Source organism: Pinus tabuliformis, chromosome 8, assembly GCF_031772625.1.
Source record: "Pinus tabuliformis cultivar Carrire ecotype Pingquan chromosome 8, CPIR1, whole genome shotgun sequence".
Taxonomy (NCBI): domain Eukaryota; kingdom Viridiplantae; phylum Streptophyta; class Pinopsida; order Pinales; family Pinaceae; genus Pinus; species Pinus tabuliformis.
The window spans coordinates 63387217-63399762 of NC_142294.1; the positions used below are offsets into that span (position 1 = coordinate 63387217).

At 35.9% G+C, this 12546-nt stretch overlaps 1 protein-coding gene across 2 annotated transcripts; it reads left to right on the forward strand.

Moving 5' to 3' along the window:
- Positions 1-4438: 4438 nt before the first annotated feature.
- LOC149234172 (uncharacterized) lies at positions 4439-12335 on the forward strand. 2 transcript variants are annotated; one of them, XM_089371776.1, is made up of 10 exons: positions 4439-5260; positions 5350-5419; positions 5839-5954; positions 6037-6117; positions 8907-9019; positions 9116-9215; positions 9406-9552; positions 10141-10338; positions 11160-11252; positions 11796-12335. In XM_089371776.1, the coding sequence occupies exons 1-8, from the start codon at positions 5045-5047 to the stop codon at positions 10219-10221; spliced, it is 924 nt and encodes a 307-aa protein (XP_089227902.1). In that variant the 5' UTR covers positions 4439-5044; the 3' UTR covers positions 10222-10338; positions 11160-11252; positions 11796-12335. The 2 variants fall into 2 exon arrangements, with proteins under 2 accessions (XP_089227902.1, XP_089227901.1); XM_089371775.1 differs by lacking the exon at positions 11796-12335 and having other exon boundaries at positions 11160-11411.
- The last annotated feature ends 211 nt before the right edge of the window (positions 12336-12546 follow it).

Consider the following 12546-nt stretch of genomic DNA (forward strand, 5'->3'; position numbering starts at 1 on the left):
CACATATTTTTTGAAGAGCTTACTTCATATAAGCCTCAAGTTTTATTTAACGATATATATATATATATATATATAATATATATATATATTTTGCAAGGTGTTTTGGGGCTAGTATCTCTTTAAAATTTCAAAATATTTTAAAGATTTTGTGGAAAAATAACTAGATCTGGCTAGAAAGAGCTTTAGATCTACAGATCTGGGAGTGGAGTTGGACTCATATTCCTCAGATTTGATAGATTTCTAAATTATTTGTATAGATCTGCTATTTACTTGTGTAGATTTGAAATTTTGTAACATAATTTTGAATTTTAACGCTTGAGATTTTTGGATTTTCTCTATTTTTGTATATATTGTGTATTGAGTTTTTCTCTTTTCACTTGTGTAAGAATAGATCTGAGAAATTAGCCAAGGAAATCTTCAGATCTGAGCCATATCTAGACCTTGGAAGGCAAGATCTGGGCTCGAAGATTGTTTGCAGGAATAGATATGAGAAATCAACCAATGAAATCTTCAGGGAGACCTGGGGGTTTTGAGATAGATCTAGGCCCTGGAGGGCAAGATCTATCCCAAATATTTTTTACAAGGCCAACCATTGAAGATTTTGCAATAAATTTGAAGATCTAAAGCAAAATAATTTTTTCAGAACAAGGGTTTCAAGTTTTGGGGCTCCTAAGCCAAGATATGCCTTCTTCTAGCCCAATGCTAGCTCTCATTGGCCATAGATTCCCTTTGCTCCATTTCTAATATGAATATTTACTTTTCTAAAGCTAATCATTGGTGGATTTTTGCAGAAAAATGGGTAAAAATTTGTGTTTCAGGTATTGATTTTTTTTTGGCAACTTGGGGAAGTGATTTTCAAAGCCTAGGACCTAAGGGTTTGATCTCTAAACCCTATTTTTCCCCACTGTTTTCTACAACAGTCATATACCTTTCTAATAGTGGTGAAAAACACATCTAAGTGGTATGAAATTAATTAAAAAATTTCCAAATATATTAATAAGTCACTTATGTTTGATGGGTATAAAAAATTTGGCTTAGATCTACATTTTTGGGTCACTGTTATTTCCAATTAAAATTTTGTTTCTGAAGTCTGATAATGACAAAATTTCATGTGGATTAATCTAAAATCAGTTCCTAAGTTATCTAATACATTAAGGAATTAATTTCTTGAGTTGGACATCTATCATTAAACCTATTTCATATTTTAATCGCTGATTGTAATAAGTATATCAGATTTGATATAATTATGGAAATCACATCATAACAGGAAGAATTTTTTTGATAATTCATGTGGGAAAGTTTGGAATTTTTAGGTAAACTTTTAGCATAAAGATAGCTTTGATAACTTATTGTTTTTATTGTCATATTGTTGCTGTCATAACATTTGTTTGTTGATGATATAAAGTTTTTCTTATTGCTGTCCTAAAAATCAATTTCTGAAAATTAAGTGCTCTAACATCATTGTGAAGGTGAATGTCACAAGTTTTTAGAGGGCTGGTATATTTGTTTGCAACAAACATTTCTTTGTTGTCATAAATATTTTTCTTTTTTGATGCTCTTAGTGTCTTTGAAAACATAATCGTTGTCATAGATATCATATCTGAAAATAAGTGTTTTTGTTTAATTCATAAGAGCAATTGTTTGCATAGATTACATCAAAAAATTTTAGTGGTTTTTTGGATTTTGGATTCCTATTTCAAAATCACACATATATAAGATTGCCGCTCTAAAGAACATTTAAGTTGGGAACAGTCGGTATTTATCTTTCTAAAACATTTCTCGTGCCTTGAATTGTGAATGGTAATTGCATTGAAATATAATTCTCTTTGAGCTAAGCAACATTGAAGGTGATTTACTCCATTTACATAATATTGAGTAATTTGGAGATAATTGAATGGTTTGAATTTAATTGTCATTGACATTATTTTGGAAGAATCCTAATTGTCTACGGGGAGCATTGATAATCTTATTGAAGAATTGTTGTTGAAACATAAATTGAATAAATGCTTTAGTTCTTTTTCTTGACATTAAAATTTTTATTGGCTTGTGGTTATTATAATTTTTTGGCATATTAATGATTTTTGTTTAAGAGCATATATCTTGTGGTCATCTTGGTTATCTTGTGTATCTTATTAGCATTTAAGATATTTTACACTTTGTCTTGTATAAGATTGTCTCTTTATTTCATTAAGTACTCTTGTTATAAAATCAATCAATACTAAGCACTTGAGCCTTAAACGATCTTACCTCAAGACTACTCATTCATCCCTTTATTAATCACATCTTGCATTTCTTGTTATCATAATAACAATTTCCTTAGCAGCAATTGTTCATCTTGTACTTGGTCCTAAAGTTTTTAGCAAGATAGTTGTCTCCATAAGACACTGATATCAATTGTTTAAATCTAATCGAATTCTATAAGTCTTGCTAAATCTAAAACAAGTACTTGGTTGCTTAATTGTGTCTCCCGAACTGATTGGTTCCCAACTAGTTGTTCTTCATTCCATTTCTATAGGGTCTACCTTCCTTAGTCTGTTATTGGGAGACAATTTAAATGGAGAGATTGGGGATCAGGGTGACATCGCCCGATCGAGCCATTTTCGCGGTGCCTATACATTCTGTGCAACAACAGGGTTTTAACTTGCAATTTGGATTCCATTTTCTTTGTTTCCTTATTGAAATCTGCATGTTGTCGCTTAAATATTGCCATTAATTTTTCTATATTTCTTGCGATTGATTATTTTTATGCATCACTTAGATATTCAACTAAGGTAAAAGTTTTGTAACATTTTCGGCAAACTATATTTTGATTTTGGAATGGCTCTTGACAATTAGAATATCTCTTTGAATAAAACGAACATTTTGAAAAAAACCCATGGTTCTTTGCGACATGCATATTTTCTTCTCTACATTTAACTCCTTTAATTATTTACTTGAATATATATTATTAATGAATCCTTATAATCCTATCTCTGTTTCAATCCTTTCTCTTTTAAAAAGACATTCAATTACATTTTCACATTTTTCTTTAATAATGTTTCTCCTTAAAAACTCCCACTCTTATAATTATAATTTTTTCCCTTTTAAAACTTTTAATACATATATGTAATTTTTCCTTTTAAAACTTTTATACCCCAAAGGAAAAACTTCTATAATCTTTTATATATATATATCCACCTTATAAAGGTTAATATAATTTTTTTAATTATTATAATATATATATATATATATATATATATATTTTTTTTTTTTTTTGTTAAGTACTCTTTCTATTTATATATATTTTTTTGTTTTGTTATAATATATTTACTATTTCCCCTTCAAATAAGTTTAATAGCTTAATACCTTTAAAATATTTAAAACATCACCTTATTAGTCCCTGCCATCTGGCATCCGGCAGGGACTATAGTAATCGATCGTTCGGGAGATAGCATTAAATCGAAAGTGTTATTCGGCTGTTTCAGTTGTTAATCCAAAGTTTGGAAATTCTTTGTTAGGCGCTTATGCTAAGTTTCATTCGCAGCTGAACTTGGCCATCTTATTTGGCCTCTTCCCGAGGCGGAAGAGGCCCGACCATAGCTTAAAGCCATAAGCCCGGTGCATTTTCGCGCTAACCGTCACGGGTGTCTGGTTTAATGCTAGCATTACTTCTGCCCGGGTATGCGGTTTATTAAAGATCGGTGTTCTCGGTTATAATGTTCTACATTGGCAGCTGGTGCATGCCATGATGCACCATGGTTCAACAGCTGTTAGCCTTCGTCGCACGCTATGAAATGCCCCGTATGTCTGGCAATGGGTTCGTATGGCCCGGTAAGCCTAGCGTGAGCGTCCGTCCCGGTCTATTCATCTGAAACTCGCCTGTCAAAGCCCTCTGCGATTGCTGATGAAGTTGCGATTGCTGATGAAGTTGCTGAACGGGAGGAACGGGAGGCCTGTGCGATTTCTGATGAAGTTGCCCTTACAACAGTCGTCCAGGAAAGGAGCTTCAGCTATGCCAAGAGAGGATTGCTTTGATTCGGCAGGTTCCCTTTTACCTTCCCTTAACAGGAAAGCAAAGCCTTCTGGCTTCCGTTGGACATTCTGTGGCAGGAATACGAGAATCTGGACTAGGCGATCAAGAAGAAACCCTTGTCTATGTGAGCTTTCCAAGACGGCTAGGAAGCGCTTTTAGACTTTCACACCCAAATGTTCTGGTAGCTGCGTCAAACCAGAACAGCTAGACATTCTCAACACTGTTAAAGAGCCCAGACTTGAAAATGATGCCGGTAATTTCTCTAAATATTGGCAACTATCAAGTAATAGTTCCTCACATGGGTCTTTTTATGTCATATGTGCCTTCGCCAGTCTCAGTACTCGCAAATTGCTTAGTTGCTGAATACATTGGGAAGAGATTTGGAAGCGAGGGGAATTTAATTCAAATTCGATGTGTCTGAGACTGGAAGGCATCTGCATATTATGCAATTAGGAATATATGAAAATCATACTCTAACTATTAAAACTAATAAAACTGCGCATGATATAGCGTTTTAGATATTCCAGGAAAAGTAAGAAGAGAAATAACCAGATATTTTAGGTGAACTTACTTGACATAGGTTCTGTAAATCTTCCGGGTTGTAACATAAATGTCTGAGCTTCTCGAACCCCTTTAGGTTTGAGACATCAAAAGGAAGATGGGAAGTTTGCTGAAAGAGAGTTTCTGAATGAACGTGCATTCGGGTCGTGGAAATTCCTTTCTCTGGTAGCTGCAGGGATACTTTTGGCGGTGATACGGAATGTTTTTCTAGCAACTGAAGAGGGATTTATGTCTCTTGTGACAAATGCTCGGTCCACAAAACCACAGCTTGCAGCAGTTGGTTCTTGCTGTTTAGTTGGTCTTCTGTACACCACAGCTTGCAGCAGTTGGTTCTTGCTGTTTAGTTGGTCTTCTGTACGAGAAGACACTTTACGTTGCTAACATGTGGCCACGTTTCTTTGTGCATGCAACATTTGCCAGCCTGTCGTATTCATTTTTCTAACCGGCATATTCACTTTACTAATAATTTTAATGAACTTCAATTTATGTTTAAATATAATAACTTGTCTTCTGAATGATCTCAAGAAATTTGACGGGCAATCCCTTTTCGATTTGGGTCATCCTCTGCTGAATCGTGTAACTGAGGCCTATGCACTTTCTATCATTAGATTGGTGCTTTCATTTGTCAATGGATTGCTTGCCAAGCTCCGAGAACTCTTTTCAGGCGATCCAGCTACCACTATGAAGGTACATTATTTGATAAACAGATCTCCGGTTCTCCAGTTCTTGGGTTTTCTTTTCTGCATCTTAAACCTTAGAAGGAAACTTTTTGGCAGTTGGCATCTGTTATTTGGTTGCTTGCACAGTGTGGGCAGAAAATGACCATATGGACTCTAGCAAAGCTTTGTAAGTTCCAAGCTCACCTTCCATTGCATCATTAATTGCATGCTGGATTTTGAAGTTGCTTTTTGAATATGCTCAAATCTCATGTAGTTCTTTCTTTCTTCTCTCGCTTAATTGATTCATAATTTGTTAAGTCTAGTTTCGATGTTCGAACTCTGAACTTGTTGGAAGCTTACAGAGAGGCCAAACTCTGAACTTGTTGGAAGCTTACAGAGAGGCCAAAACCCACTAGACAGTCTTGCATGTACATATATGCGAAAGGCCACTCCAAGCATATTCTGTCAGGAAGCAAATTTGAAACAGAGGATTTGTTCATAATTTCATATAGCACTACACCTAGAATTACCCTGCTTTCATAAAAGTTGTCCTTCTAATTGATAAAATGCCTGTTAATAAGCACTGATTTCTTCAAATGATATCAGGTTTACTTCTTTTTGGGCCTCCTGGCAATGGCAAGACTATGCTGGCGAAAGCTGTTGCATCAGAATGTACAGCCACATTCTTTAGCATTGCAGCATCTTCCTTAACTTCAAAATGGGTATGCCAACTTACCTACATCAGTTGATGCCTGTGCACTATTAACTGTGATTTTGATTCAAGTAAATGGTCATGTGAGACAGGTTGGAGAGGGAGAGAAACTCATGAAAGCCCTTTTTTCTGTTGCGGTTGCAAGGCAGCCATCAGTTATCTTCATTGATGAGGTAAGCTGTTAGTGCTATATCATGTTCTAAAATTTTTGATATTGACATGTAGCCATCAAGGGTACTGAGTTTCAACAATTTATAATTTGCCAATTTCAAGGCCCTCAATGGTTCGACCATGTTTTTTGGGAGATAAGCTGCCTCCTAAAACCGTATTCGCATGTGGTGGCCTTTGCCCGTCCTCATGGGTTCAGTGTTTTTCTGGGTCTAGCATATGCTCTGCGGTGTCATTATCCCCCATTGCTTGTATTTTCAGAAAGTAGCATGGTAACCATTGATCATTTTGAGGTATTTTCCAATTCTGGGGTGAACATAAAGCAGGAAGAGGGTTTGCTAGCCTTTAACAGTGCTGAGAACATTGTTCAGATGTAGTGTATTTAAAACCACCATGTGAAGAAATATGGATGCATTTTAGGGTATACATGAAATTTGAATGCTGCTCAAACCACGGGTTAACTCTATGGCCTGGACTCTGTCTGATATCTTTGGTTTACTCGTCTCTCATAAGATCAAGGGAATTTGCAATTCATCTAAATCCATGGTCTTCATCGGGCATAAAATATTTCTTCTTTAGCTCTGTAGGAGTGGGTTTGATCTGGTAGTTCATGGCTATATGTCCCACTGCCAATTGGTAGTTACAGGGCTCCGATTGCTGTATCAGTTGCAGATGCAACATAGCATAAACAATAGTTGAAATGGTTTGGCTGAGGAGCTCAAGCTTAATGTGTTTCCTTTGGTTCATATCTTCTCTAAATATCCCTTTCAGAACGAACTTTTCAACTTTGTAGTTGAATTTGTTATCTATTAGTGCGTGGTCTTAACAAATTATCTTCTCCTTTCTCATAATAGGGAACCACTTCTCTCTGTTTTTTATTGCTTGAAATTCTGGACTCTACATCTCCTATCAAGGAATTTTTTGTTGTTTCATCTTAGCTCATTTTCTTGCTTTTGGCATTTTGAGGGTTTTTAAAGGGATTATTTTGAAGTGAACACTATTCCAAATCAACACCACACAGATGAAAAACTCACAACCTATAGCGTGCATCTTTTTGGCTGAGTTGTTGCATTGAATGCCCTTTGGGAATTTCATAACCATTCATTAGACCTGCATTCTAAGCTTCTTTGGATGATTCTAATCAAACCCAATATACTTTTCCTGAGTTTTACTTTTAGGTCAATTTTTTTTGTTTATTTTATATTTTTTTTATAATTTTCAGTTTGTCCTGCTACCCAAAAACTACTCATGTCTCTTGCTTTTTAGTGTGCATATGCATGCAATTTTATCAACGGTTTCTAAGATGCTATGTTGACGTGATGTAGGTGGAACATTTGCTCTATATTCGTTACTTTGTAGACATGCTAAAGTGAACACTATTCCAAATCAACACCACACAGATGAAAAACTCACAACCTATAGCGTGCATCTTTTTGGCTGAGTTGTTGCATTGAATGCCCTTTGGGAATTTCATAACCATTCATTAGACCTGCATTCTAAGCTTCTTTGGATGATTCTAATCAAACCCAATATACTTTTCCTGAGTTTTACTTTTAGGTCAATTTTTTTTGTTTATTTTATATTTTTTTTATAATTTTCAGTTTGTCCTGCTACCCAAAAACTACTCATGTCTCTTGCTTTTTAGTGTGCATATGCATGCAATTTTATCAACGGTTTCTAAGATGCTATGTTGACGTGATGTAGGTGGAACATTTGCTCTATATTCGTTACTCTGTAGACATGCTAAAGTGAACACTATTCCAAATCAACACCACACAGATGAAAAACTCACAACCTATAGCGTGCATCTTTTTGGCTGAGTTGTTGCATTGAATGCCCTTTGGGAATTTCATAACCATTCATTAGACCTGCATTCTAAGCTTCTTTGGATGATTCTAATCAAACCCAATATACTTTTCCTGAGTTTTACTTTTAGGTCAATTTTTTTTGTTTATTTTATATTTTTTTTATAATTTTCAGTTTGTCCTGCTACCCAAAAACTACTCATGTCTCTTGCTTTTTAGTGTGCATATGCATGCAATTTTATCAACGGTTTCTAAGATGCTATGTTGACGTGATGTAGGTGGAACATTTGCTCTATATTCGTTACTCTGTAGACATGCTAAAGTGAACACTATTCCAAATCAACACCACACAGATGAAAAACTCACAACCTATAGCAGACGAAAAATTAAAGATAGATCATGTGCTGCGAGAACAAAGAAATGGCTAGAAGCAAATGTCTATGGTCAAAATGCACTGCTTCTTCTTGTACTTGTTGGCACTTGCATGTTCATTGGTGATGGAATTTTTACTCCTGCTATCTCAGGTTATGCTTCTCCTAATTTAATCTTAATGTTTTGCTTTTTTAATATTTATTCTTTTGTTTCATTGGCTTGGGTTAAGACTGTTCAACTGGATGCTAGTCATCCAAGTTGAAAAAATGATTCCATTGTTATCAATTTTCACTTGCAAATATTGAGATCAAATCTATTCTTGTCCTCTTGCAGCAGTTCTAGATTTTCCTATGGTTTGCAAATCTACTGATATGGGGGAACTCTGTTTAATACCGGCTTTGTTAGACTTCATAGTCAATATCAGTTACAGATTCTGTTCAGTATAGAGCCCTTAGAGTAGTATGTATATATTGCCTTTTGGACTAATTGCCAATTTAGTAGGAATCTGAGAGTACAAAGAGTGATATACCGTTCTGAATTTTTTTTGAAAGCATTACTGTAGCATTCCTATTGACCGAAATTTGACTAAACTTCTGTTTTTCGGTTGTGGTTGGCAGGCTTACATGTTTAAGTATGATTCAACTCATGGGGTATACAAAGGGAGCTTGAATATTGTTGATGATACGACTCTTGAAATTGATGGTCACAGTATTACTGTCAATTCTAAAAGGTATGCCCCTTAACATTAACCAATGTGTAAATAAACACTGATAATTATGATTTAGAGAATAATGATGCTATGATCTCTTGGAAACCACTGCTATAGGGATCCTTCAGAGATTCCCTGGGGTAACTATGGAGCTGAGTATGTTGTAGAATCATCTAGAGCTTTTACAACAACCGAGAAGGCTTCTGCACATCTTAAGGTATATTTTTTGTGGTAATTTTTGTATTTTTTCTGTTTGCATCTATAGTTGTTGCATCTATATTTTTCCATCGACAAATGTACTTACTTAAGATTGTTTAAGTCTCCTTCATTCTAAGATGGTTCACCTTGGTGGGAAACAGCATAGCTCCAATTGCTCTTTTGATTTATTTGATGTCTTTTGGTGGCAGGGTGGAGCTAAGAAGGTTGTAATTTCTGCTCCATCAGCGGATGCACCCATGTTTGTGGTTGGAGTAAACGAAGGATCATATAAGCCTGAAATGTTTATTGTTTCAAATGCAAGTTGCACAACTAATTGCCTTGCTCCTCTTGCAAAGGTATATAATACTATTCTTACAAATCGCATTGAATGATATTTATTTTAGGCAGAACATGTTTCTTTGGGGCAGATACTCTAAGCTTCTTCCTGCAAACATTGTCATTGAGTCATAACTATGTGTCAAAATTCTAACAATAAGCTTCCCACAGTGTCCAAAATGACAAGCAGAAATACATGCTTCTTGCCAGTGCTTTACTAGATTGAAGTAGACCTGTTTTTCTTCATTTCCTAAACTGTGATATATGTTGGGTTGGGTAAATTGACGATTTAAAAGATTGTAGAGCTGAGTACTGACCATTATATTCTTGCAATTCTATCACATATAAATGTGAAGGATTTATATCGTAAAGACCATCTATTCCTATGCATGTTCGTATGGGCTTCATATAGAGTTTAGTTTAACAGTTCTTCTTGTTGAAAGTTCTGAGAGGATCCCTTTCTCATTATTAATGCTATTTCCTATTCACTGATTTTATTTTGTTTTTGTTTTCTTTCGATGTATGTTTTCTATCATACTTTTTTAAACTTGTTTTGTGTCCTTAGTTAGACACATCCTAATTCATGATTGCTTACAAATGATGTTCAGAATCAGAGGATTTTGTACCGGCTGTTCCAGTTGCTGCTAAAGAGAAACCTTTGGTCCTTAGTCACACATCCTAATTCATGATTGCTTACAAATGATGTTCAGCATCAGAGCATTCTGTACCGGCTGTTCCAGTTGCTGCTAAAGAGAAACCAAAAAGTGCGTGCGATGAAGACGATGCTGAATGGTAAAATTCCAAAGGTCAGTCATAAGGTTTGCTGTTAAAATTTTTGTATTTATTCCATATTCGGGGTTTAATCTTGTTGAGATCATAAAAGGACAGTGGATCTATTTTGATCTCTTCAACAAACCCTAATCCAGTAGTAGTGCAAACAGCTTCTTGCTCATCATAGGGTCCGGTTTCAGGGTCCGATTTCATCCATGTCAGATCGATATGCCCTGCCGCTTCCATATGCCATTTGCACCCCATGTCAGATCGATATGCCCATCATTAAATACTGATCATATTTAATCTACCGCCACAGACTCAAAGCGGCACCTAATTTCGCATTTACTACTGCCGCCACATCCATCATTCCATATGCCATTTCAACCCCATGTCAGATCGATATGCCCATCATTAAATACTGCCCTGATCCAATCTGATCTTCAAGATTATTTCTGCACCTAGATCTACCACCAAGATTGCCCGATGTCAGATACATCACTTCTACCGCCAAATACATCATTCCATATCCCATTTGCTCCCCATGTCTTATCGACCACTTAATTGCACCTCAAGTATTTTAGCACCATTCACACTTAAAACCACCTTACAAACACGTTGAACTTTTGTATAAATTGGCACACCTCCCCGCTTCACATAACATGGAATCCATTAGCATAAGCCAACTTACTGAACTCACAGCATTGTTTCTCTTAGCACTTATTCTCATGACTCTTCTGATCATTGACATCGTAAAAGTCGAAAGACAAAGGAAAAAGAAACCAAAAAAAAACTAACATCTCTTTTGGATTATCTTACGCATTGTCTTATTTCCCCGCTTCTTTCTCTATTACAGGTGTACAACGGATGCTTCAAATATGCATTTGGGTCCGCCATCACCGGCTCTGCTCAACTGCAGACAGCATGTATCTCTCGGCCTACAGTCAATGTCCGTGTCCTAATAACTTCATAAGTTAGATAAGAACTTGAATCAGATCGACTGCAGTGTGTAATAGTTTTGTCATTAAGGCTTTTGCCTACCTTTTGCTCTTAGGAAAGCAACTCGATGCAGCAAAAATCAATGTCAATTTGCTATCTCTGATTTCAACGATGCTTTTGTTAATGGGTGACACTTCTGGTATACAGAAGCTGCATTTTGCTTCTTAAAAACTCAGTTCCTTCCAATACTCTAAAAGTTTCACTTTCGGATGCACAGTATAAAATTTCTTAGCAGTAGCATCACTTGGTGCAAGTGTGGCATAACTGAACTTATAAATTTGCTATCTCTGATTTCAACGGTGCTGTATACAGAAGCTGCATTTTGCTTCTTAAAAACTCAGTTCATTGTTTTATGCCATTGAATATATATTGACATGTGTTTTCCTCTACTTTGTAGTGCGTAATAGACAGGCTCAACTTGCTTCTTAAAAACTCAGTTCATTGTTTTATGCCATTGACTATATATTGATATGTGTTTTCCTCTACTTTGTAGTGCGTAATAGACAGGCTCAACTTCACGCAGGGACATATGCATTTGGGTCCGCCATCACCGGCTCTGCTCAACTGCAGACAGCATGTATCTCTCGGCCTACAGTCAATGTCCGTGTCCTAATAACTTCATAAGTTAGATAAGAACTTGAATCAGATCGACTGCAGTGTGTAATAGTTTTGTCATTAAGGCTTTTGCCTACCTTTTGCTCTTAGGAAAGCAACTCGATGCAGCAAAAATCAATGTCAATTTGCTATCTCTGATTTCAACGATGCTTTTGTTAATGGGTGACACTTCTGGTATACAGAAGCTGAATTTTGCTTCTTAAAAACTCAGTTCCTTCCAATACTCTAAAAGTTTCACTTTCGGATGCACAGTATAAAATTTCTTAGCAGTAGCATCACTTGGTGCAAGTGTGGCATAACTGAACTTATAAATTTGCTATCTCTGATTTCAACGATGCTGTATACAGAAGCTGCATTTTGCTTCTTAAAAACTCAGTTCATTGTTTTATGCCATTGACTATATATTGATATGTGTTTTCCTCTACTTTGTAGTGCGTAATAGACAGGCTCAACTTGCTTCTTAAAAACTTAGTTCATTGTTTTATGCCATTGACTATATATTGATATGTGTTTTCCTCTACTTTGTAGTGCGTAATAGACATGCTCAACTTCACGCAGGGACTCGCTGCGTCACAGCTCCCCTTGTTAATATATGAAGAGTCACAACCTTCTCTCCCACTCGTATTCCT